This window comes from Botrytis byssoidea, assembly GCF_014898295.1.
Source record: "Botrytis byssoidea strain MUCL 94 chromosome Unknown BBYS_012, whole genome shotgun sequence".
NCBI classification, from domain to species: Eukaryota; Fungi; Ascomycota; class Leotiomycetes; order Helotiales; family Sclerotiniaceae; genus Botrytis; species Botrytis byssoidea.
Window position 1 is genome coordinate 96,035 of NW_024065853.1, and position 25,786 is coordinate 121,820.

A 25,786-nucleotide genomic window follows, 5' to 3' on the forward strand; every position below is an offset into this window, starting at 1 on the left:
AACTCGGTATATCTCTTCAAGATCAAAATCCATCATATTGAGATCCCAATTCTCAAGATCTAGCTTGGGAAGTAGTAGGCCAAAGCAATTAAAAAGCCAGAACGATAGAGTGATGTGTGTGATACATAGAACTCTTTGGGCGTGTAGTCATGTGAGACAACAAATTACGTGCGAGCTTGGTCTGGCCGGAAGCTGTAGTCAACAACCTGTACATGAAGATAGGCGAATCCGAATCTGTCCAGAATGTGAAGTGAAAAAAGCGCAAAGGCAAGTATGGAAAGATCCGAGGACCTAAAACTGGCTAACAGAATTAGGCATGCTTCGAGGCGGTGATAGAACCGAAAAGTGACAACGAACATTGAGTATAAGGCTGCCTGATGTAGTTAACAACGAAATTCTCTGAGCTTGGTGGGCTAGCGTGGATGGTGTGTGTTGAGTTTGAAGTTGGACCACGGGTGTAGATAGGTTTTATAGTTAATTCGAACAGTGTTCAGCTATATTGGAGTCTCTCCTTTGGCCCGGAGTCATCAGTCTTGAGAAGTGCTTTCCCAGTTAAAAAGCAAGGTGTGATGTTGGAGATGTCCATTCGACGTCCTGCTCGGTTGAGAAGCGAGAGTCATAAGATAGGTTGATGTGTATTTGGCCACAATCTCCATCTCATGTGTAAGTCTAGTTTGACTTTACCGGTCGTTGTATTTAAAGCAAGAGTAGGAGGAATCTTCCAATTTTACTTTTTGAAGTGTATGTACTGAATGTATGAGGTTGAAGTGATGAGGCTAGCCTAGCATTCAGGCTTTCAAAATCCATGAACCCCACAATCTTCATATGTCTTGGTGCCTGAGTCTGACCACTTTCTATTCTTGTGTGTCCTGGACAGCGGGTTTGTACATATATGAACGACTCATCCCAGAATTTAATATGGACTTTCTTCTTTTGAAAGTAAATGATGATTGTTTCGGTATTAGAATCATTTATGGGCAGCTCTCATCATAAGTAGACGGGTCTTTATGCAAAGCCCTGGTGGCCTCGTCCGGTCAGTACCATGGCCCCCAGCCTTCCCTGCCGCGTTTGCCTTAATATAAATCCTATGTGCCAAACCGCTCGATGGCGAGTCAATGTGGTAGGTAATGAAAAAATTGAGCACACCCTCCCATTCGAATTCCGGGAATTGATATCATCAAGCCGTGCTTGTTCATTTTGCTTTTTGATAAGAGTAGGTGCGCAAGCTATACGGCGCGACGCTACGACGCTTCATCGCAACGGTCATTACAACTCCACTATCAAGCGCGGCCGGATTATCGTGCAAAGATCTGCTTCTCTTGAGATTGAAATGATTCGCGATAGAGATGGTGCTGGAGATGAAGTCTGGTCAAGGCTTCAATTATTTGTGGCAGACAAGGATAATGAGGTCGGAGGGATTTGTTTGAGGCCCACAATTAGCGACTCTGGCTATTTTGGCGTACTTGGGATCGCCACAAACGTTCCTCCATTGACTTCAACCAAGACACATATTACACTAATTAATTCTTGGATCAGAAACTGCCGTAAGAATCACTTATCTTGCGATATAGCTACAACAAGCCAATTGCCCTCGAGACTTCTGGATATATCTGGTAGTGAGCATGACATTTATTTGGTAGAGACTAGAGATCTCCCAAGCAGCGTCAATCGACCCTCCTACACAACTCTATCACATTGCTGGGGCTCTAATCATATCATTCAAACCACTTCATCTACTATAAAAATTCTCTATGGTGGAATTAGAAAAGCGGATCTCCCAGCTACCTTTCAGGATGCAATATCCGTGGTACGAGCTTTAGGATTGAGATTCATATGGATTGACTCTCTTTGCATCGTCCAGGACTCTCTTGATGATTGGAAGCATGAATCGGTTCTTATGGCTTCAATATACTCCAATTGTTATGTAAATATCGCGGCTACCGGTGCTGCTGATAGTTCCAAAGGGTGTCTGGCACCTAGAAATCCACTTCACCGATCCATTCCCTTATTCGCAAAATGCCTCCTACAGCCCGAGACAGAGGATAAGAGTATATTTGACCGCCATTCGCTTAATGGACTCCATCAATTTTTTTCCACTCCGCCTATATTGAGAAATGAGACAACTGGCTCATGGGGCAAAGAAAAGCAAGAGGCGCCGTTCTTGTCAAGAGCCTGGATTTTCCAAGAACGATATTTAGCACCAAGAACCTTGCATTTTTGCTAGTCAGAGCTAGTCATGGAATGCCGCAAAGAACTAAGATGTGAATGTACTGGACTCGATTCTATCACATCCAACCCTCTTCGCGACGTGCAAGATATATCCTACGATAGTTGGCTTCGTGCCGTGGAGGAATTCTCTAGGTTGAGATTGAGCCACGAAACGGATCGATCGAGTGCATTGTTAGGCATTGCCAAGGTCTTCCACGCTAGGTTGATGTCTACATATCTTCGAGGACTCTGGGGTGAAGATCTTGCGAGAGGCTTACTGTGGGATGTTACGAGGTATGAAAACGTACATACCAGTGCAAGTCCTTTTAATTCGCCACCGAAGAGGCAGAATAGAGAAATTGCCCCGACGTGGTCATGGGCTAGTATGGTGATGATAGAGGGGATTGGAATAATCTTTCCAGCAGCCCACGATGCATCGTTCTCCAAAAACCCACAATTCTATTCTTCAAAACACGCTTCACCACCCGCAACGTCTCCAGGCACTTCATCATTCGAGAACCTTCTAGGAACGAAGAAAATTTGCGTTAATACTGAATATTTCTTCGCAACAGTTTTTCTGCCAGAAACGGAGAAGAACATGATGCTTTTGTTTGACGCAGATATTGAGGATACGATTTTGATGTCTATATATGATATGAATTTGGATATCCCTTTGCACCCGGGAGGTCATCGAGAGCAGAGCTGGGAAGTTTGCTGCTTACTTCTAGGCTCAATGACAGAGAAAAGTTATGAGTTGAACGAAGAAGCAGAGTTCTTGTGCACGCTTGTGGTTAGATGCAACTCAGTTATTCGTGCATGGGAACGGATTGGAGTTCTTGATGTTAGGAAAGATGATGTGAATGATTCAACTATAGGAGAACGGGAGTTCAACCTCATGTGAATACAAGCATAAACCTAGGTCAAGGTGTTCATGATAGAGTATGATAAATTTGATAATACGAGTCAACAAGCTATGTATTCGTACCTAGGTACACAAAACAAGGGTAAAGGAAACGCACAAAAATAGGAATCCAACAACCAACGCTCAAAATGCTGCAATGACAAAGAAAAAGAATCCACATGAAATTCCGCCATGCCATTCCATCGCCATCGGCATTGTCCCGAGTATCCTTCGATAGTTGGGACCTCGAATACATATCGTAGGAGCACGCAAGTCATATTTCCTGATTATGCTGCCTTTGATTCTCTTATCTTTTTCTCTGCCGCAGCTCGACGAAGTCTCTCTGCAGCTGCATCAGCAATCAACTTGTCATCACCCGTCAACCCCAGCTGTGCCGCCCGCGCCGCACGCTCTACGCTATTATGGGGACGATCCCCTGCCTTCCTCGGGATCCACGCACGCAACAAGCCCTCGCGTCTAAGACGCGCATCCGACATCTCCGTGAAGCGTTTATGACGAGTGTAGAACTCTCCTCGCTCGTTGAAAAATTTTGAAGCGCGTAAATATCTTTCGAAAGGGCTCAATCTCGCTAATTGGAGGATATCTCGATCGGTCAGATTTTCGCCAGTGGAATAAGGTAATGCCATCATTTGGTCAGCTTCAGGGTGGTATTTGGCACCGATAGTTGTGCGTCTGCGATGCAAGACTTCATGGTAGACACCTTTGTTGTTGATTTGATTTTTAATTCCGCCCCATTGCTTTACTGTCTCTACATCTGGACCACCAATTTCTTCGTAGTTGTTATGGATAGGTCGATTAACATCTTTGCGAATACTTGAATGACGGGTCCTGGAAGGGTATGAAAGAGCTTGAGGGATGGCAGGTGATGGGAAGGCAAGATCTCCTTGGCGCTGGAGCTCGCAGGCATGCTCCGGGTTCTGTAATCGGAACTGGCTGATCAGAACTGCGCCAAGTTGATCATATCGGCCATGAATATTTTGTCTCTCATCAATTATAGCTCCATGCTCAGCTAACATGTGTCTCATGACAGTATCTATCTGATCCTGCTCTGAACAGTTTTCAAGAATTGGTTGATTCAGTCCAGGCCTAGCAGCATAGAAACTTTCGATGTCTACTTTGTTTCTCGGAATCCAAGATTGCAAGTATTCGACTTCTTGGATTGTAGCTGGTGTGGGGAGATTCATGGTGATAACTCCTGGTTGTAAATCTAAGTACTCATCAAAATCAAGATCAGGCTCGGAAGCTTGAGAAACTGGTGTACTATCGAAAACCTGGCTGCTGTAATATTGATTATCAACAACATTTTCATTGATAGAGTGTTGGTTAGGAAGAGTTCGACTGCCAGGAGATTGGTCGCCAGTCAAATGATATCGATTTGGTTGTGCTTGGGATACACCTCTAGCATCGTAATAAATATCATCAGAAGGCCGATCAGAATCAGAGCTTACAGGTTGCAAGCCTGCTGATGGTGGAAAGGACTCGGTGTCGCCAGTTTGTATACTTGCTTGTGGCGATGAAGGCCGCAAATGATCTGAGGCTCCAGGCTCATATTTTTGCAGCGAAGTTAGATCTCCAACATACTGATCGTATTCTTTGGGCGATTTGAAGGATCCAGATTGCGCGGATGGTGAATACTGTGGTTTCTCCGAAGACTTACGGTCTTGTTGATCTAATCAAAGTTGAGATGTTATTCATCAAATCACACGCAATAAGATCAGAGGAAATACATACAAGATGAAAGATGGTCTGAAATATTGTTTTGGATATCATGTCCCTCGGCAGAAATGGATGAGCAAGAAGCAGGCTTATAACCGTCTTCATATTTTAACTCTGGTGTGTTGCCTAAATTGCGCGGTCAATCTGTGAAATTTTACCTTTCGATGGACGGGAAATGATATTTACCAAGGTTTGTTGAAACCGGGTGGTAAACATGCTCCTCTACTTGCTCTTGCTTGATAAAGGGAGTCTCTGGCTTGATCGAAGAGGCTCTTTGTGAGGAGCTGCTAGTATTCTTGTTTCGTTCGTCTTCTTGTAAAAGAAGAGGATCAAGAAGGAAATCTAAGTGCGACATCGTGTGGCCGAATTGAGAAGTTTGAGATATACCAAGGCTTGGTCGTTGTGGTATTTTTTGTTGCGAGGAGAAAGGCAAGAAAAAGTCGAAGACAATCGAAGACAAAGCTCGAGGAGATATTTTTATTTTAATATGGTTACCATACGGCCAAACTATAATCAAAGACTTAACAACCATTATGTTAATAAATAAGAGAGCCAATAAAAGGCTGAAGGGTCTAGAACATTGCCCTAAAAGGCTGATGGATCCTCGGCTTATAACTTCATTCACTTTTTGAACAAAACGCGAATGAGATTCGCTCGGGAAAAACATTTCTTTGGTGAATGTGAGACTAAGCTTTTCATATTTTCACTTTTTGGATGAAGAAGTAGTAGTTAGCCCAGGTTCCAGGTAATTAATTGTTCAATGTCAGCCTAGTAATATAAGTTCTCATCTGCTCAGATTGAAGAAGCTAGTTAGCTATTTCTGCTAGGAGTAGATCAAAAATTCTTTCCTCATAATTGCAGATGTATTGGTATCATATCAAGCAATGCTTTCGATATTGTCCAAATGTCCACGGTGGAGTAATATCAAAGAAAGACTTGCAAGCAAATTGGTCATCACAGACTGAACAGAATGATTTCGAACCAGCATGCAAGCTTTCTAGAAAGAATACTGATGTCTTGTCGTTATCATTACGGAAAGAGGATCATCCACCAGAGAAGGGTCACCTCGCTTCACTTGATGAGCCAGCTGTAAACCTTCATTCACAATTAGGATCTGAAAGCACTGGAATCTGTGTGGACATACAGTGAATAAGCTCTTATGATCAGGTCGGCTATCTAGAAGAAGAAAAAGAAGATAAGAAGAAGCCATGAACCTGCTCATAAGTTGATAGTCACTTGCTAGCGTTTACATTTGGCCTAGAATTGTTTTCACATCATCAAGCGGAACAAACATCCTGACCCCATACGCGGCACAGGTACGTCAACTCTTCCTATATATGTAGCGTTATATACCCACTTAAGTTTATTTACGGTGATAGGGTTAGGTTGTCGCTGCATCGGTATCTCAAAAGGTTATTCGTGCAGAAACCCCCATTAAAATTTGTCTCGCGGTAAAGAAACATGTCAACTTAATCTACAAAACCATCTAAAATCCATTTGCAATTGAGCAAATGAGTTGATTTCCAAGTTGGACTATAGATATTCCCGGAACCGTTCACCATAGAAACTTCAAAACCCCCGCGATCGATGAAAGACAAAATTATTGGAAGTGAGATGACGATAAAAATGACATCGAAAACTAGTGACACTTTGCAATCCTATAACATCCATCCGGCTGTATTCATGAGACTGCGAAAGTCAGAAATTGGGCAAGAAAAACAGAGCAGTCTGGAAATTGATCACTCACGTGCTTATCCTCAACTATTGTTCAACTAGTTGATTTGTTTCCACAGATACTCCAATCATCACCAGCCTGCTGTTGGTGATGAACATGGTTGGTTGAGTACCCGGATCCAGTATTATTTGATGAGGTAGCAACGCTTCCTACTGCATTCCAAGGAGCTTGTTGAGGAGTTTCGGCAGCCCAGCGCTCCATTGGCGTCATCGAGTCCGTATTAGCAGTCTAGTGGGAACTGTATGACTTCTGGGTTTGTGTTTGATCATTACTGTTCATGGAGGGCACAGCACGGTTGACTTCTGTGAATTGACGTTGGGCAGAGTAGTTGGCCCACTGCCCATTGGCTGTATACTCAGCTATATTTGCGTTGTCCGAAGATTGGACCTGAGCTGACTGGATTATGCATCAGTAAAGGACTGGTTTTGATCAAGTAGAACATACCTGAGCGGTCGATTTGTAGTCGTATTGTGAATTGGCCATTATGGCGGAGCTATAATGGACTTGAAATACGTTTTGAGAGTCTCTGATTGGGATTCTGCGAGATCTGGTCTCTTTTATATTAGAGGACCAATATCTTGCGTTATTTGAATCAAACGACTGCGGAGGTTGACACTATTCAAGACTTGAGCTTTCGATGAAGCTTCTGACGAATAATCAACGGTATGGTTTCCTCGAAGTTTAGGTGGAATGAGTAATTTTGAGATAGAAAAACTCTGAAGTATGCAAGAAGATTGAGTAGGAAATCAGTGCTCTTTATATAAAAGATCATCTTCTTACTAGATCTTCCATCCTCCTCTTGTCTACTATGTCAACAGGCAACTTTCACAATCTTCATCAACAGCTGGGGACTTTTGTCACCCAGGACCAAATGACATAGGTCTTCGTTGTCGCTCAACTAAATGTAACTTGACAAACATGCTGCCAATGAGCCACTGTCATGATTGCCTCTTCACAGATTTTCTGTATTGTTGTGCACCGATTGTGGCATATTCATGCAGGGGAAATGTGAGCACCTAGCCGAGAGAATTTCATGACCGCAACTCCGTTAATTGCAGATGAGATTGCTGTTGCTGCGAGGGACTTTTGGTCAGTCACAATCTCAGAGCTCCTCAGCCTTATCACCTTCCTTCCAAGGGTGTTCATGTGGGAGAATTTTGTGGTGTAACTTTACCATGCTCGCCATGCTAACCTCATGACATTGTTTTATCCCTCGCGAGCCACCAAAAACCACCTAATCGCAGGCCTACAAGCCCCCCGCTAACCTCACTCAAAACACCCAACCTTAAAGGGTGGAGTGGGTCGGAAGGCTTGTAGACCTACGGGTGACCCGAAAGCAATGCCGATACGACATATTCTCAACGTTTGCAATGTTGTTTCCTAATCTTATATCGAAAGTAAAATATACAACACTTTTTGCTTGTAGACAGGATATGATGATTTGATGTTCAAAGACAAGATAGGACCGAGTATCATTTGGATGTCAGCTTTCTGAGTCTTGTAACCGAATTGATTATTGGCTAATTTGCAGTCAGGACTATGTCATGCTCCCGAAGCATATAATACATCAAGCTAGACACGCATTCGACACCAAACTCATTTGCACCAAAACGACTGTACATATGTGAATCATTGTCCTGACCAAAAAATATTGGTGCTGTCCTAGTTTGCCTGTAGAACTTTAGCGCGAGAAAGTTGGCCATTCATCTTGCTGTCAGATTTTACCATTGCCTTGCGGAATGAACAAGGCCAATTTTTACAGCTAATAATACGTGAGGGACTTTTGTTCTCATCCAATCAGTTGTGTTACATTTAATTGTCGGCCACAAGACAAATGTATGGACTCGCTTGAAAAGGACACTAGACTCAATTCCGGTTGAGCTCTGTGACAGTCACATTTCTCAGCAAGAAAAAGGTAAGGTCCACCAGTCATGCATTGTGTGGATATTTGGATCGTAGGGACGCAGCTAAAAGAACAAAAGAATAGAGGATGCGATGAAGGATGAAGTGAGGCGGGCGAGATTGGAGACTGAATAATTTATCAACATTACGATCTTACAATCACTCGTGCATGACCCGGCTTGCTTCGGTGGCATGTACGTATCACAAGTATGTTCCAGGTAACCTGATCTGGAAGGGGACTTTTGGTCAGCCATTGAAATGCATCGCAAGGCTAGGCTCTGCAAAATCGACTGATAAGTATCAGACTGTTTCCATTTTCTGCAGTTCATAGCCCAGCAAAATTTACTCTTCAACTGGCGTCGCAGAATTTTTTCTTCCATAGCAGGTCTCCCACTAATGGAGATAAAATAATTACCTACGAAGCACTTTTTCATTTTCTATCATTCCAGAGCATTCATCTTTACCAAATCCTCATACAAACATCGTGCCAGCTCAAGCATTTATCGAGAGTCATATACTTATGGATATCGGAGCACAATCATTACTGCCCACTGGAGGTCACAAAGTCCTCTCAAGAGAAGAGTGGTTGAAGCTCAAGCCAATCATACTGCAATTATATATAGACGAGAACCAGACATATTCTACTGTTGCTAGTGAGCTTGCAAGAAGGTTCGACTTTTATCCTACGTAAGTGCTATGTCTTTTGTAATAGGTTTTGAGCGGGAAGGATGAGATGCTGGATTTGGAGGTTCTGGCTCTGTTGATATAACGGGATTCATAATAGAGAGATTAACACTCGTATTATAGAAAACGTCAATTCACACGGAAAATCGAGGAATGGGGTTTGAAGAAAAATTTCAGGAAGGCAGAAAGGAAGCTCCTTCTGCAAAATAACATGAGCAGCGGCACAGCGCAGTTTATCATCGGGGACAAACGTGTCTCAGATACCAAAAGGATCCAAAGATTGAAGAAAAGATATGCACATGAAAACCCATGTTCTCAAGGTTTGTCATTCTTCAAGAAATTACTTATTCATCGAAAGCATTCTGATGTTTGATTCAGTGCAAGGAGTTCCATCTTATCAGAACATCTATGTCCCACCAAAATCTGATGGATCGTATTGCTCACTTGAAGAGCAACTACTTACATCAGATCATGTAGATGCAATCGCTTCAGCTCATGTAGCATCGACAGCCTTAGACGTCACCGAGGAGGATGGTGCTTTGGATCTGGAACAATTGCCGTTAGGTGGGGACAATGATTTTCATGGATCTTTTGGACTGACTCGATTGCTTCAACGGTTGGAGATTGAAGCCTCTATGCCACCGCTCAATCTCGATGATGAAGTGGTGAACACGAAACAAACTATCTCCGGAAACGAGCTTCGCAATAACGTAGAGTCTTACGGAACAACAAGTAGACAACTATCTACCTTCTCTAGCGGCGTCAAATATGCTTACATTCCCAATGTTGTGGTACAACCGGTTTCTATCTCGGGAAAAAGAATCCCGTGGAGCCCGTTATTCGAGCTTGATCTTTTTCCAACTTCTCAAAGTACGCGTGGTAATGGGTGTGAAATGTCGATTGCATCTTTAACCAGACCATTGATTGACGTATGGGACAAAGATATTAAGGAGTGGAAGCTTAAGCTTCAGAAATTTAGGAAGACTTTACCAGACCATAACCCAGCAATTATTTTAAATCTCGAGCATTTGATACATCTCTTTGAGCAACAAGGGATGGATTCTTTACATTTATGGCATCAACTTTTAGCTGCAAGGCTGAGAGAGAGCTGTCCCAATAATCACAAGATAATGGAGGTCTATCTTGAAATTGTCATGCTGCTTTTGTTGAAAGGGAAATTCCCAGACGCGACATACCTATCTCGAAGCTTGCGTAAAGCGATCCAAAAAGCGCAACTGAGCTCTGAACACCCCTTCCATATCCGACTCTCCTACCTCGAAGCTTATATTTTGTACATCGATCGTCAATTTGCAGAGGCCGAGTCAATCATTCGACCAGTGATACAGAACCTCTTAAACAACCAAAATCTGGACCGTAGTCATAAAATGACAAGTGATGCACTCATACTTCTTGCGTTTTTGATCCAAAAGAAAGATGGATATTCATATTCTGAAATCGAGAAATTACATGGATACAACATTCACCAAGTTAGTAAACACGGCCCAAGCCTAGGTGGTATTTACTTCGAAAATATGGGCCAATTGGTGTACATTCTGTTGGAAGGCCAAAAGATTGAAGAGGCTCACAGTCTTTGCGTTTATATGATGGAATGCGTAGAATCAACATTAGGTAAGAGACACTATTGGTATTCTAACTACCAAGAGCAGCTGGGTCTTATTCTTCTTAAAAAAGGGTTGATATCGGAATCTATCGATGTCTTCCGCAATATATTGCTCGAAGAAGATGATGGCCATCTAAGAAGCATGGCTTATCAGAATATAGGTCAGGCACTAAGTGAATGTGGAAATTTAAGGGAAGCAATAGTCATGTACAAGAGCTGTCTCTTGATGGAGGTTCAAGAGAAAGATTGGGGAGATTTGAGGAGTTTGGAAGTGATATGTCGCAACTTAGGAATTTTTTATGAAGAGTTGATGCAATTTCAAGATGCATTGTTCTTGTATGAGAATTTTTTGGGCAAGATAAAGGATACCGCTGGCGATAAATGTCCGTTGATCAAGGAAGTCGAAGATTGGATCTCTAAGGTACAAGAGCAGATGGAAGAGAGTAGCGTAAGTGATGAGGATGATGGAAGTGAAAACACGGATCCTTCGCGTGAGGTCCAAATGGGAGAAGTTAATGATGAATTGGGATATGGGCAGTTTGTCGAGGGTATAGTAGATGACGTGAGCTTGAGAGAGATATTTGAGATAGAAGACAGGGGGCTGGATGAAAAGATTGCCGATATCAGTAAACAGATTAGTTCAATAAAGCTTTCCTAGAGTACTTAGAGGAGGTAAGTTTGACTGGCAAAGATTGGCACTCACAGCTGGCTAACAAATTCACAGATTCAAAATCATCTCATGATGGTTGGAATAGGATACTTCGAATTCAAGGATTGATAGACTCTCCATGATACAGACAGATTCCGGACATCAATTCATTTCTCATTGTCTTTATTTATTACATTACTTTATGACATTAACTTTTTGTATCCACGATAATATGCATACCTTGATGCTTTCGTCTATCACTTCACCCATCGGCCCGACCATCATCCGCAGCATTCATAATGGATGACGTCTTTCTCGCAATTTTCTCCGTCAAGATGCTATCAAGCCACCCACTCTCTCTTCTACCTGCTACTTCGTTCCCTACAACTCAGTCTTACAAACAGCTCCCGGACAACTCCAAATATCCGTATAGCTGGAGCCACTGCTGTATCCAATACTGCAAACTGGGGTTCTCACTCCGGCTGTTGGGTTCGTCGTGTTGACGGCTGTACAATTGCCTTCTAGGATATTTCTAGAACTTGTGTACCAAGAGCCTGAAGTTACGTTGAGGTTGACTTCTACGCCGCAGATAGCGACTAGTGATATGTCAGTTTCCATCACTTGTTTTCTGGGGAAGAGCACGGAGACTGAGGAAAAAGGGAAAACGGGGAACGTAAAACAGGAGAAGTGGAAAGAAGAAAAACATACCGTTCACCTGGCCCGTGGGAAGCTCAAAACCAAAAGGTCCCTTGGGATAGAAATCATACGCTTCAGTACAGTTCGTCTGGGACGCTGGTAAAATCATGGCATATCTTCCTGTGGCCGTCGTGATTGTGTAATCTGAGTATCCGTAATGAAAATCGGCCAAGGTTGTGAGAGGGAGAGCGAGGAGGGTTGAGATAGAAAGGAGGGAGGTACGCATTTTCGTAGTTTGTATGGGAGTTTTTGGAAAGCTTTTATTTGTGTGAGGTGCAGTGATGAGGTCTGATCGTTCGAATGAGATGATGTTGTAATTAACAAATTCAAATAATTTCACTTGTGTTAATGATCTTCAAGATTTACAACGCAGCAGAACCCTTATTCTTATATACCAAATTTTCCGGGCCCCATCCCATTCTTACATTCCCGTCCCCATATGCCTAATACATCATCTCACATATTCAACAGGCCATACACAACAGCGTTCCAATCTAAAATGTGCACATTTTACAGTCAAAAACAAGCATAATCCGCAATGTTGATCGCCTAGCCACCTCTATCTTCAATAATCACTAACAATTCTTTCATCTCATTGGTTCGTTCGCTGCCATCCTCTTTGCCAAGCTTCCAACGCAGAGTACGATCTGCAGGAATACGAGATGCGATTCATGATGTCAGGTACGGGTTCTCGGGGTTCTCGTGTTGGGAATTAAAATCACGAGATTTGCTCGTCAGACTCACACTGCATGGAGAGGAATGAAGAGGATGAAGGAGGTGGAGGGGGCTGTCTAGATTAATAGAATAGGATGGGTTTTATTTATATGAGCGTGTAATGTTGTACTGAGATGGCGGTTTTGGAAAGATCATTGTGTTACGCAGTGAAGGCTCTGAAATACAACTAGTAATGTGCAATTATATCTTCGGAGTATCTATTAGGAGTTCGATCAATGCTACGTTACGGGTGTGGCTGTGAGGGGAAGGGAGGGAACCGGTACGAGCCGTCCATGATGCATTGTTTAGTTCGATATCAATGTTCGCAAAACGAAAAGCCAGTCCCAGTCCTCTAGGATCAACGGGCGGAGATCCTCAATTTTGATGAATCGGCTATGCTACACAAAGACTACTTCAATCACTATTAATGATAGCAAGTAAATGAGTACCTAGTCTCAAAATTCCTACAACATAGGGATTAGCGAAGATAGGGGTTGTTCAGATGCAATGTGCCAGGAACGGAAGGATTGACGGTGACATGACCGACCACGATATCTTCAATTGAGTGAAACCCCAAGCTTTTGATAAGGATTCTTCATCGCATAGAAGAAATTCAGATGGAAAGTTAAGAAATTGACCGATGAAAGCTGTAAAAGACATGTTCTACGGGAATGCCTCGACTTCGGCCAAATCAGATGCTTCTGATTCAACCAGTTCGTTTTAGGGTGGAAGCTCTGAAGAGAGGAATCCAAAGCCTGTGGACGATGCTGGGAATGAAACATCCCACGAGAATACCTCCTTTTCGGTCATATCTAGTGCTTCCGATACAGACGATGCATCTGGGAATTGAAGCTCCAAGGAGAGAAGACGGTTAGACCTCAGACGAGAAGGATTAATCCGTGGTGATATTATTCCATCCCCAAGGCAACATGATACGTAGTACTTTGCTCAAATAATACTTGATGGATTGGTGATCTACGGAAAGAAGAAAGAAAGGTTCAAGAACCAGTATCTGAGATTTGAAGCTGTTGTCAAACAAGCTGAAGGTTCAACCTCAATGCCCCTTTTCATTGAAGCTGTGAATGAATAAAACAGAAGGATTGGCCAAGATAATGCATCAGAAGGAACAGAAAACACTATCACATTTGAACAAGCAACTATATCTACAAGATAGAACTCGCGAAGGATGAGATGATGCCAATGTAACCTGTCTCGTCTAGAACAATAAAATGGTAGTACCCAGGCATTAGCGACTTGTTCTAGCCCATAAAAATAGCATATCGGCCAAAACTTTAACCTAAATGCCGATTGATCTTCAGCCTTACCAAACCACTAAAAATTCCAACAAACGATCTGATTGAACTACCACTCTACATACAACCCAGCTCAGCCTCGAACAGCTGTGACTCTTCAATCTCAAATAATATATCGCATTTACACAATCCCACATTCACATCAAGATCAATATACATAGCCAATCGACAAAATGAGCGGTCCCGTCCACGATATCCAAGCTCCTGGTATCCAGGCACAGGGCGAAATATTATTTCACATGCGAAGAGAAGTCGCGCAACTACTCAATCGATCCAATCCCAGTTTCCCCGGCGCACAGCCTGTCAGTTTCACCAGACGTCATCTCGATGAATTGACGCGACAAGACTATTACGTGTGCGAGAAATCAGATGGTTTTCGTTACCTACTCTATCTGACCGACGATGAGGCCCACGAAGAATGTCATTATTTGATCGATAGGAGGAATGACTATTGGTATGTACCCAAAGGAAGCCTGCATTTTCCTATTCCTCGCGATATCGAAGGATTCCATAGAAAGACTTTGATTGATGGGGAGTTGGTTATGGATAAGACACCGAATGGGATGCAGCCGAAATTCCTCGTCTTCGATTGCATGGTATTGGATGGAAACAGTCTTATGAATCGCACACTCGATAAACGACTTGCATATTTCTCGGAGAGAATCTTCTCGCCCTACCAAGATCTCCTGCGAAACTTCCCCCAAGAGATACCATACTTCCACTTCTTGATGGAGTTAAAACGAATGGAATTTGGCTATGCGATGGAAATGATGTTTCGACAAACCTTGCCAAACTTGCCGCACGGAAACGATGGCTTGATTTTTACATGCAGGAGCTCGGAATACAAGCATGGAACAGATCAGAATATATTGAAATGGAAACCCGAAAATGAGAATAGTATCGATTTCAAACTCGGGCTCGATTTTCCCACCGTTGAACCCGATGCGATGGATCTCGCAGAAGGGAACACAGATCCATATGTTGATTACGATGCGATTCCAGTCTGTAACCTATTCGTCAATGCAGGAAATGGAAAGGATGAATGGTATGGAACTATGCATCTAGAATCAGAGGAATGGGAGAAGTTGAAGGAACTCAACGAACCGCTCAACGACCGAATAGTAGAATGCTACATGGATGACAAGAAGAGATGGAGATACATGAAGTTCAGAGACGATAAGGAAGTTGCAAATCATACAAGCACGGTGGAGAGCGTTATTGAAAGTATTAGGGATCGTGTGACGGAGAAGGATTTAATTGCCGCTGCACCTCGAATCAGGGATGCATGGAAGAGGAGAGATGCGGAGAAGAAAGCCGCCGCCGCCGCTGCTGCTGCTGCATGAGTATGTAATGAGGGATCTAATTGACAGCTAAGGGTACAAAAATCTCATGAGGCATGTTTCTTTTGGAGATAATCTCAGGCGTTGGGCAACCGGAAAAGAAATCTTAATTGTATCTTATTGTATAATACATGGAACAGCTATTACCAACTGGTGTAAGCTAAAGGGGAATGGAGCAAACGATAGGAAATGATACCCCTTTGACAACTATTGATGTTGAACGCGAAAGTTACTATGAGCGTGCTCTTTTGGGTGCAGATATCAGAAGTACTCCCAAATCCAGCTTTTACCTTCTGCTTGTAACTCATTGTTGACTCCACATCAAAGATTGGAGAGTGACGTCTACTTTCGCCGGAGCCCGAATCTATGGCAACGCTTCGTCAGACCAGGTGTATCTTATTAATACATAGATCCATTCCTATTACATCATTGCATTCTGATTGTAATGCCATCATTGTGAGAGTCATAATAGCAGGGGAAAGCGAGGGGACAATCCATAGATTAGCAGAATACACTTTCCATGTTCCCATGTGGACGAAACACGGCAAGATATTGGGCAGGGCTACTTGGAGAACTCAACTTGATATTTCGAGTCTATAGTCTCGGGACAGATATTAAAGACTGCCTCTAGAGAACAAACTGCAGGCCTATCATTCATGTCGCTTGTGACGAAACAAGTATAAGAGGTAATAAAACTCGACACATTAGATACAATACTACATTAAGAATATGCAAGAAGCGAAATAACAACCATTACTACACATCTTCTCTCCAGCTTCTCTTTCCGATTATTCAACTCCCCGCCACTGCTTCAAATTATCGAGAATTGTGCATGTTCCAACAGCGGCCAGCCCCAAATAGCCAAATCCCATCAACTCCTCCACATGTAGTGGCAAATTCCTCGCAAAATTACCCTCTCTCAGTCACCCCAATGATCACCAAACCTGCGGACCAAAATGTTCACCCACACCCACCACTTTCTGCACTGCCGCATCTTTTGCATCCAGCGTATTCCTCACAATAGTATTCCCCCACCACTTGGGCGCCTCCACCCCATTAACCGTAAAAGCTACAAAAATAAAGATCGTACTCAACGCCAATCCCAAATCCAACGCCGAACTCGTCAAATAATTAAGACGGCTCCACCATCCGAAATACTTCTGCCTGATGACTTTTTGGAATATGAATCCGACAATTCCCCAACTGAGATAGTTGAGAGGAGTGGCGGGTGGGATTGCTGCTGCGCCGCCGAAGATCAAGGGTGCCATTAGATATTTGATTGGTGATTTGGGGAATTTTTTTGATAAGAGGAAGAAGATTACGGGAACGATTGCTCCGAGACCAAAGAACCAGAAAAGGGCGGAATAAATTTGACCTGGAGAGAAGATACGTTGGGGACCAATGAGACCCCATATTATGGATGCGGAGAAGAAAACGCGACCGCCTGGACAGGTGAAATGAGATGGTTGGTGTGGAGTACAAATATCAGGGATGTTTTTTAGGGCGTAGTTGAGGACTGCCACTTGGATGAAGCAGGAGAAGGTTGTTGCGACTACTTGGGCCATGAACATTGTTCTTGGTGGAATCTAAGGCCAAAAAAGGTAAGCGAGGGAGTCAAGAAATGGCGGGAGGGACTCTGCGAGACGAGATCACGGAAGGGGAATAAGGAGTAAATGCATACCTTCATATAATGACCAAATTTCAAATCGCTCACGAATCCCAACGCCTGACTCATGGTAATATACCCATAGGTTTTGAAAATCATCAAAGCTAACGGCTTTCCAGGTTGCAAATATCCAAAGATAAATTCCGTCAATACGTTCAATCCGATTTGGGTATTGGTGATTGCCTGAATAATGCCAATGGGCAATGCAAAGAAGAACGATATTCCCAGGGCAATGAGGAAAGCCCACCAGGTGAGGTTGGTGGGGAACGCAAGGATGGCGATGAAGGAAAGTCCGACCATTATGATGAAGAGAGACATGTACCACCAAGTTGGAGCTTCGGGGTATTTTTGCATCATCTGTGAAGAGGCTTAGTATTGCGTGATTTCAAACGAGAGACGAGGGAATAAAGCACACATACCTTCATATGAATATCAGGAGTCTGTTCCTTGGTGCTATTACGGAATTGAGCCCAGATTTGCTTGCCATGGTGTAGATATGTGTAAACAATCAATGAAGAAATGGCTGCAAATGATAGTCCGTACGAGATAGCAAAAGTAGTTGACAGAAAGAGGGGTGAGTATGCTTTGTATTCCGCAAGATTGAGAGTAAAATCTTCGGTCAGGATTCTGGTAGTATTGTATGCAGCTCCGGTATTATCGTAAGTAGCGCTATCACTCATGGGTAAGAATGCTGAACTCCATGCTCCGGAGTAATGAATAATTGATGCACCGATCATGTAGAACGAGACCATTCCGATGAGCGTATTGGCAATTGCATGCCATCTACGATATAAATTAGTATACTGAATAAAGCATCAACATTGGGCATTACTTACGGAGGAATCATAGGGCTCCCTATGAACCCAGAGATTTGAGTCCAATCAAAGGTCAATGGTATGAGAGAAAGACCACTCGTACCACCAAATAATTGGTTAACAATAACATTGTCAGGGGCAATCCAAGTAGCGAAGGCGAAAACCGATAGGAATTGAGCCAAGAATCCAGGAACAAAGTACCACACGAATGCACCAGCAGTAACATATCCAAACCACCTGTAGCGATGGATTGAACCTCCAAAGATAGTTGGATCGGGTCTCTCGTTATTTTCGTACATGGCATTCATTAGGGTGACGCTGACGAGATTGGCGGGCCAGATCATGGCTGCAGGATATCTGAGTTATGTGTTAGTAGATACTTATTAAAGAGTGCGCGTGCTACATGAGCATTTCAGACGGAATATTATATGCGGGTCAACCAATACTCAAGAAAAATAGCATAGTGGATGGAAAGCCAGTGTAAAGCCACAAGTTAAGTCGTAACAACGAACAAGGAATCTGAATAGAGTACTTACACCAAAAACTTGCGCAAGATGCCAGCAATACCGTAACCAATCGATTGAGTTGAAACAACCAAAAGTACTTGAAAAACCGACCCAAAATCTTGTTTATAGAACGCAATTTGGGCTAGCAAGATATCAGTAGCATATGCCGCGCTGAAACTTACACTTGCCATAACGACAATGATTGAGTGTTCTTTGATATTGAAAGGTCCCGGATTCAACGACCACTTCAATCCAAGGGTGTTGAATTGCTTCTTTGGCATGACTTTGGCCCATCCATGACCTAAAGGCCAAGCGATAATCTGAGCAATCAACGCGCCTAGACCGATCGAAGGAGATCGAAGAGAAAATAGAGTATTCATCGATGCTCCAACGACTACCAGCAGCAATCCAATAGTCCAGGCACGAATTGTGTTCGCGGGTACATCCTCGTCATAGTTCTTGACTGCGGCTCGGACTTCCGGGTATGGGGAATCTTCCTCGACTGCTGTGTAGGCATCATCATCATCATCATCATCAAAAGACGACTTATCCAGGACTTTCAACTCCTTCTCGTCCTCGGGGTAATTAGGATCTATCTCTGTATAAGCTTGTTGCCCATGTACTGAAAACCATGCGAACAAACCCCATAGTGAGAGTCTTGCTTTCAAATCCGTTACTGGATCTGATCTAAGTCTAGCCATCGAAATCCCTTCCGTTGTATCTCTACTACTACTATTAACATCATCCATCCTAGGATTTGAATCACGATCACCCTGGACTCGTTCATAGAAGATCGCCGTCGGGCCAGCCAACTTTTCTTCTAGTGAGGAGTTCATGATGAATAACACGGAGATCGATCAACGGTCTGAAGAGAAAAGAGATCCAAGGGATACATAGTATATAAGTCATTGCGATTCAATAGTGTGCCACATTACGCACTAACATTCAAATTCCAAAATGCCCGATTAGAGCACGGCTTGATTTCAGACCTACACGAAGCACCATTGATCCGGGGAAGGACATCAGATGGAATTTTGCCTTCACACATCCATGATTCCCAGGATTATGGTATAGATTAGAATAGTGGAAACAGATTGCGTAATTTTCCAAGAACAATTGATAAATTCTGGGACGTGGACATTCAAATATACTCTTCAGCGCTTGCTTGAAAGGAAAGCATGAATATTGACATGGAATGATCCCTCACGCCTAATCGACATCTTTCAATTGGCCCAAACGCCATCAATATCGCGAAATTAACCTTAAATAAGCTTCAAACCCAGAAAAGGCAATGCGTATACTCCATGAAACAGTACTGCGGCGAAGATTCTTCATGCATGGGTGGAATAAACATTTAGTTGAAGAACTAAACGGAACAAGCTACCGAAGCCATGGTACCGGTAGATGATAAAGAGCATCACATCTAGGAAGCTCAAGATCTGATCCGCACTCCTGAAAGATATCATAAAGTGGCGGTCGCATTTGCCCTTCCTTTTCCATCTTTGAAACGTCAACCGGACATCTAATCGATGCTCACGGACGTTCGTGACCGAGCATTTGATTTGATGTCAGTTGTCTGTATCAAAAGTGCAAGGGTCAAGCTATGAATTCCGGAAGTCATTCGTAGAACTATACAGTCTGATACAATACTCAAGCTGTAAATACCTATTCGGGTCGATTTGGTCACGAGGCGGATATAATATGAGGTGTGGTTGCGGAAAGGCACTAAATCCAATATATCTTAGTTCAGCCACTATTGGTCCACAGAGGCTGTGCTGCAGACCTGGTGGACCTCACATCATGTCAATTCAAAGTTGTATTTCGGATCATAAAATCAACCACCAATACTGTGCTCCGGATGAAAGCTTCCTTTTCTGCCCAAACAAAGTAATGACTTCTGCACATATATGTTCACGGAAATGAGGTAGATTAGATCATCACATTGCAAGTATGCAATCTTTGGAGAGTTGAGATGTATTGATCAAAAGCCTATACGCAAACCCTATAAATCCAGGCGACAGCCAATATTCGCTGCAAAATATGAGCAATCATAAGTAGTGCATATCTCATGTGCAGAAATGAAGCATTAAACCCAAATCAAGTAAGTGACCCATATTGTAATGACGAGCTATGTCCCTAAAATCATCATCATTGCCACTTCCATCCTATCGTTCTTCCATCCCAGATATCATTGCGTAATGTTCGTATGTTGTAGCAAAAATCGAGGGTCCCAAAGTGACTGGACAGAGTTCGACTCGAGATTCATAGGATTTGGAAGAATGATGAAATATTGTAATATTCTATCACCTTTTGATGACTCACTATGAATCACTTGTCGCCATCGATCTTGAAACTATTCAGGCAATCTGGCGGCGTAGAAAACACCATCAGTTACATACCACTACATGATGAAACCACTGATCAGCGATATACCAAAATCACTACGAAGCATGAAACTTACTCTAATCTTGCCGATATCACCACTGTCAATTGTCATTCTGTTTCTCTGAGTCCAGGTATCATCGAGCTCCCGAACCCAATACATGCGGAAAGGATCATCATCAGATGGTTTCATATCTTGCTTCTTGCTCGCCTCTGGTATCTGCATCTGTTGCAATTGAATTTCACTACCGGTAGCTCCGTATGTGCCCATGGCAGGCTGGGGAACATAGCCTGCGCCGAAAGGTACTTGTTGATTGTTTCCTGCGAATTGAAGATACGGGTTGTGGGAGTAAGGTTGAAAGACGGGTTGAGGGTAAACATGTTGATGTTGTTGAGCTGCCTATAGTGAAGAAGACGTCTTAGCAATGAAGACAAGAACTTGCGATGTTGATGTAAGAGAAGAGTTTCATGCGCTACTTGCGCAAAAGCAAGGTGATTAGAGAAGGGATCCAGGGATTGAACTTGCAGCAAAAGCATAAAATTGTTGGAGGTTAGGAGATTGAACAGATGGCATGGCAGGTGCAGGTACGACTGGAATTGTAGTCTTGGTCTCTCGAACGTAGACAACACCATTAACAATAATGGCACCGTCAGCGCGTGGGATGTAGGTGTGTTCATGAGGTCCAGCAGTAGTATCTGGAACCTGGGATTGAAAGTTTTGGACTGGTACTTCAGTCATTGTTGCTTGGATGCTTTGGAGTATTGAGATCACTTTATTGGTTGTAATATTGATGTAGTTGATTCCTATATCTCTCAGAAGTTGAGATATAGAAATTAATTCTCGAGTTGTCGCGTTCATGGAATGGCTCAAAGTTCGAGCTGTGGAGTTTTGGTTTGCAAAATCACTCAAGTATAAATTTGAGCAGGAAGAGAAGCGATAAAGTGAATTTTTGCTTTGTATTGACAAATGACACGGGTACCAATGATCAAACCCGCAGCAAATGAAGAGAGACTAGAACCTAGTTTTTTGGATGGAAGAAATGAGAAGAATACAAGAAACAAGAAAAGAAGGAACAAACAAGTTGACTTACACCTCCAATTTGGACCCATTGACGTGTATTAGGATCGAACACCATGATACTTCTATTGTCTTTCTTCTTCTCCTCCTCAAGATATACATCCGTAAAGGGCCAGCATGGGATACACATATTAACAACCTCTTCAGGTGTGGCACCCAGTGTTGATAAAGTTCGAAAAGACTTCAATTGTCATCAAATTTATTAGTATTGGGAGTTGATTCGACTTGGAAAGACAAAGACTGATTTTGTGAGAGATGGATTGTGAAATTTTCAAAGGTCCTGTCGGCATAAAGTAAATTCTGGTCATTTTTCAATTTTTAGTAAGCTTTATCAGAATTTGAAGTGAATACACTGAAAACAACTTCAGGCTGCACAACATTGAAACCATGGACTCGAACGAGCTCCCTTATTTACTCCAACTCCATGTCTCATTCTCTGTCTCCTTTATCACCAGCATATTGTCGGTAGTACATGAGCTATGAAGTGCTGTAGTGACTTCAAAGGAAGACGTTGTGCCTGCTTGAATAGATGAAAAGGGTTTGAGGTAAATGCTTGCCTTGAAGCTGGATATAGTTGACAAGCCCACACAGCCTTGCATAACATGGCTACTTTGAGACGACAGCAATTTGTGCTATCTATGTAATGATCTGCCAAAAGGTCTTTTAATTCGTGATGTGATAAAGTCATTGCCTTTGATTCTCTTGAAAAGGATTTGCTACTTATGGATGCGCAATCAAACATTCGGTTGAGACTTGCACCTCAAAAACTCCTGGCTCTCGATTCCAGCGGTGCGAACTAAAATAATCGAGTTGCCATCCTTTCTTACCAGAAACCTAGGCTTTCGTCCCCCGTGTGGGCTTTTGGAGAGGCTTATTGATTTTATTCCATTTTTCAGTCCAATCATCTCCGTATTCACCAACGGCATCCTCATCATCGAAGAATTCAGCCTTCTCCAACTCCTTCTCCCACTCTGCACTGTAAGCGCGCTCTTCTTCACGTCTATCAAAATATCTCTGTTGACAGTCTCGATCCAAAGACTAGTTGAGACATAATAATTAGTACTGGGATACGGACGCTGATCAACGGGATGTGCTTACATGCATAATCATGACACTGCATTTCGTTGACTGTCCCCACTCTGTATACTTGAAGTTGACACGGCGGATGCCGTCCAGCATACCCATATAGTCATCTTTATCCCTGATGGGTCGCCACCCTGGTTTGTTAGCAGGATCTTTACCTGTATGTGGTAATCGGTACATCCATGGACCATCCGCAAGATTGAAGCCCTTATCAGCGTGATCTCGTCTTGCTGTTGCCGGTAGTTTCTGAATGAATTCAGAATTCTTTGTCAATATGCCACTCTGGTTTGTATTCTGAGCACCAGATGTGTTCTCGGGATTCTCGTTGCCCGTTAAAAATTCTTCAGCCCCGAAATCAATAGATGGCCAAGAGAGAGCAGGCAATACAATGTTCTCGGGTGGAATCTTGCTACTTCGAGTTTCATCCTTGAGCGTACGCTCAAATCTTTCGAAAGATGTCTTGTACTTGAAATACAGCAAGTTGACCTGAGAAGCTTCCCCCCAGCCATTTATCAAAGTCACTAATTGAATTGCAAAATCATGACTTTCGTTCTCAGCTTCAATGTTGAGTCTTTCTCGCTCGAAATCCTCCACAAGAAGAAACGCCTTTATTTATAAGAGTTAGCAAATACCTATGTAACGATTGTGTGTGGGATTTGCACTAAAAAATAACAAAATAAAAGGTCGAGATTTGTACCTTTGCCAAAATTGTTCTCTTGAGTATGTCTGGATCCTTCCTTAAAAGACCTCTCGCCATAATGTCCTCGTCAAGAAGCGTCCCGACTGATTTTCTCATATTTTCAGCATCGGGGTGTTTTAGATACCATCGTATATCCTCGCGTAGTTTGTCACACTTAGCATTATCTATTGCAGCTTTCTCAACAATTGACTGTAGACTTTCATCCTCTCCTAGTGACATAGAAGCGGCAAATATAAAAGCCGGGTTGGGATCGTATATCGAAAGATTTGTCAAAGTCGCAGAGGGAATACCCTTTGGAGCGCCTCTTCCTTCTTTCAAAAGACTAACAAAAATCATGTGCTTAACTTCAGCAGGCGAGTGAGACCTTTCCGAAGGGGCTTCTATAGGGGGAGATGAATTCATGATGATGACTATTGTTTTCTGTGTTGATTCAAAGAGATTGTTGAAATTCGATTTGCTAGAAGAGGGACTGAAAATATCGAAGAGAATTTTAAATAATAAGCGGAAGAAGATTGAGCACAATATAATTACGGCAGTAGCCGCTATAACTATCTAGTACGGAAGAGTGCATAGAGCTGTACCTGAGGTGGTTTAAACACTGCGAATTGTTGATTCTGTTGCTTTTTTCACCGTAAAGAATGGTTCTGGTGAGCTAGGTTCATCTCATAAGAGGAAGGTGCAACCAATACAACCTTAAACATTCTCGTGAAATCAGCACCAGATCTGAAATTCGATGACTCTGAATTACTCCCCATACCTTTCCCATCTATGTTACATATGCCCTTCTGGGGTAAAGAGGAGAGATGAACCCGCTAATGCAACCCGCGCCAATTAACAAAATCTATTATAATGACAAAGCACAAAACAATATGTGCTAATACGCTAAAGAAACCTGGTTCTATTTAGAGTAATGGAGGATATTCGCTGGTGTGCGGATCTTGAAATCATAAGGTCGGAGTTTCGTCATAGAAGAGGGGGTTTGTCGTTATTTAGTCATTTAGAATACGGCTTTTCTTGCGACCTTGAAAGTATTGTCAGTAAACTTGAATTAAGAGGGCGCAAGTTTAAATGTATACTTACTGCCCATGCGCCGGCTACAGAAGCCACAATTCCACCGGAAATCATCATAGGTCTAACTCCTCTTGTACTTTTGAAGATCATCCCACTGAGCGCACCTGCTAGAACACTATTCGCAGAGTCATGTCTACCCCTCATGTGTCCAATAAAAGAATTAAACCCATTGTAAACCATAGCAATTACTCCTGCAGAGTTTCCCAAGAATGGCCCACGTCTCGTAACAGCGTTCAGCACCGAGTTCAATCGCAACTTTGGCGGTTGTGTCGCAGACCTCCTCAAACCCTCTTGTAATCCCCAAGCACCCCCCACAGTCAGCGCCGTCAAATATGTCACACCAGTACCATAACACAAATCGTCTGACCAGCCTCTAGACGGTAAAGCAGACTGCGATCCTGGAAGGTCCGAGAGGGTGGATTCCTCGAGAGATAGATAATCTAAAGTCTGCTGATTCAGACCTGCCATAGGATGGAGTTGTGAAGGATCTACGAGCTCTGGCCCTGTAAGAAAAGAGCTGACATCTTGCCCTTCTTGTGGGTTAAAGGGTGTAGGTGTGAATGTGTCTGTTGGTGTATTTGAGGTTGTTGATCCGCCACTAGAAGCATCCTTTGATGGCTTTCGCCCTGTCAACTTGTCCCAGAATGACATCTTCGGAATTGATATGCGAGAACGCCGAGAATGAAATTAATATCGGCACGATTACCGTGAGTTTGGGTTGTTGATCGATAATATGTAATATATCAAAAATTCTTTCGAGTACTGAATGTATCTTACATTTTCAAATTCAAAAATTTAGTTCCTTGATCGATTATGACGATAGGTCCGTGCACGCTCAGCTCACGTGCAAAATATAATTAATTTCACCCACCATCAAACTTTTTATGATTGCAGTTCAGATCAAATTACATGTATGTTAAGAGGCATTCGTGAGCCATAAGAAGCCATCTTATTTGGTTATTCCAATCTTGCATTAGAAATGCAG

The 25,786-nt window shown here is 42.8% G+C and overlaps 10 protein-coding genes across 10 annotated transcripts; 3 read left to right on the forward strand and 7 right to left on the reverse strand.

Moving 5' to 3' along the window:
- Positions 1-1,104: 1,104 nt before the first annotated feature.
- EAE97_006444 (uncharacterized protein) lies at positions 1,105-3,109 on the forward strand (the record flags this gene model as incomplete). Its single annotated transcript, XM_038876957.1, has 3 exons — positions 1,105-1,120; positions 1,218-2,048; positions 2,229-3,109. The coding sequence occupies 3 exons, from the start codon at positions 1,105-1,107 to the stop codon at positions 3,107-3,109; spliced, it is 1,728 nt and encodes a 575-aa protein (XP_038731889.1).
- Positions 3,110-3,396: 287 nt separating this feature from the next.
- EAE97_006445 (uncharacterized protein) lies at positions 3,397-5,201 on the reverse strand (the record flags this gene model as incomplete). The annotated part of the gene is made up of 3 exons (XM_038876958.1): positions 3,397-4,799; positions 4,862-4,972; positions 5,033-5,201. The coding sequence occupies 3 exons, from the start codon at positions 5,199-5,201 to the stop codon at positions 3,397-3,399; spliced, it is 1,683 nt and encodes a 560-aa protein (XP_038731890.1).
- Positions 5,202-6,614: 1,413 nt separating this feature from the next.
- On the reverse strand, positions 6,615-7,064 carry EAE97_006446 (uncharacterized protein; the record flags this gene model as incomplete). Its single annotated transcript, XM_038876959.1, has 3 exons — positions 6,615-6,809; positions 6,870-6,977; positions 7,026-7,064. 3 exons carry the CDS (start codon positions 7,062-7,064, stop codon positions 6,615-6,617), a joined length of 342 nt encoding a protein of 113 aa, XP_038731891.1.
- A 1,619-nt stretch (positions 7,065-8,683) lies between these two features.
- EAE97_006447 (uncharacterized protein) lies at positions 8,684-11,460 on the forward strand. The gene is made up of 3 exons (XM_038876960.1): positions 8,684-9,170; positions 9,291-9,487; positions 9,546-11,460. The coding sequence occupies exons 1-3, from the start codon at positions 9,004-9,006 to the stop codon at positions 11,444-11,446; spliced, it is 2,265 nt and encodes a 754-aa protein (XP_038731892.1). The 5' UTR covers positions 8,684-9,003; the 3' UTR covers positions 11,447-11,460.
- A 358-nt stretch (positions 11,461-11,818) lies between these two features.
- Positions 11,819-12,359, reverse strand: EAE97_006448 (uncharacterized protein; the record flags this gene model as incomplete). Its single annotated transcript, XM_038876961.1, has 2 exons — positions 11,819-12,033; positions 12,146-12,359. The coding sequence occupies 2 exons, from the start codon at positions 12,357-12,359 to the stop codon at positions 11,819-11,821; spliced, it is 429 nt and encodes a 142-aa protein (XP_038731893.1).
- Positions 12,360-14,333: 1,974 nt separating this feature from the next.
- On the forward strand, positions 14,334-15,503 carry EAE97_006449 (uncharacterized protein; the record flags this gene model as incomplete). The annotated part of the gene is made up of 1 exon (XM_038876962.1): positions 14,334-15,503. The coding sequence occupies one exon, from the start codon at positions 14,334-14,336 to the stop codon at positions 15,501-15,503; it is 1,170 nt and encodes a 389-aa protein (XP_038731894.1).
- A 932-nt stretch (positions 15,504-16,435) lies between these two features.
- On the reverse strand, positions 16,436-19,323 carry EAE97_006450 (uncharacterized protein; the record flags this gene model as incomplete). The annotated part of the gene is made up of 5 exons (XM_038876963.1): positions 16,436-17,086; positions 17,182-17,523; positions 17,586-17,949; positions 18,003-18,338; positions 18,518-19,323. 5 exons carry the CDS (start codon positions 19,321-19,323, stop codon positions 16,436-16,438), a joined length of 2,499 nt encoding a protein of 832 aa, XP_038731895.1.
- A 1,517-nt stretch (positions 19,324-20,840) lies between these two features.
- Positions 20,841-21,728, reverse strand: EAE97_006451 (uncharacterized protein; the record flags this gene model as incomplete). Its single annotated transcript, XM_038876964.1, has 3 exons — positions 20,841-20,888; positions 20,949-21,269; positions 21,459-21,728. 3 exons carry the CDS (start codon positions 21,726-21,728, stop codon positions 20,841-20,843), a joined length of 639 nt encoding a protein of 212 aa, XP_038731896.1.
- Positions 21,729-22,191: 463 nt separating this feature from the next.
- EAE97_006452 (uncharacterized protein) lies at positions 22,192-24,132 on the reverse strand (the record flags this gene model as incomplete). The annotated part of the gene is made up of 3 exons (XM_038876965.1): positions 22,192-22,985; positions 23,046-23,636; positions 23,728-24,132. The coding sequence occupies 3 exons, from the start codon at positions 24,130-24,132 to the stop codon at positions 22,782-22,784; spliced, it is 1,200 nt and encodes a 399-aa protein (XP_038731897.1). The 3' UTR covers positions 22,192-22,781.
- A 66-nt stretch (positions 24,133-24,198) lies between these two features.
- EAE97_006453 (uncharacterized protein) lies at positions 24,199-25,564 on the reverse strand. The gene is made up of 2 exons (XM_038876966.1): positions 24,811-25,564; positions 24,199-24,751 (listed from the first exon to the last, which is right to left on the reverse strand). Exons 1-2 carry the CDS (start codon positions 25,450-25,452, stop codon positions 24,728-24,730), a joined length of 666 nt encoding a protein of 221 aa, XP_038731898.1. The 5' UTR covers positions 25,453-25,564; the 3' UTR covers positions 24,199-24,727.
- Positions 25,565-25,786: the final 222 nt, after the last annotated feature.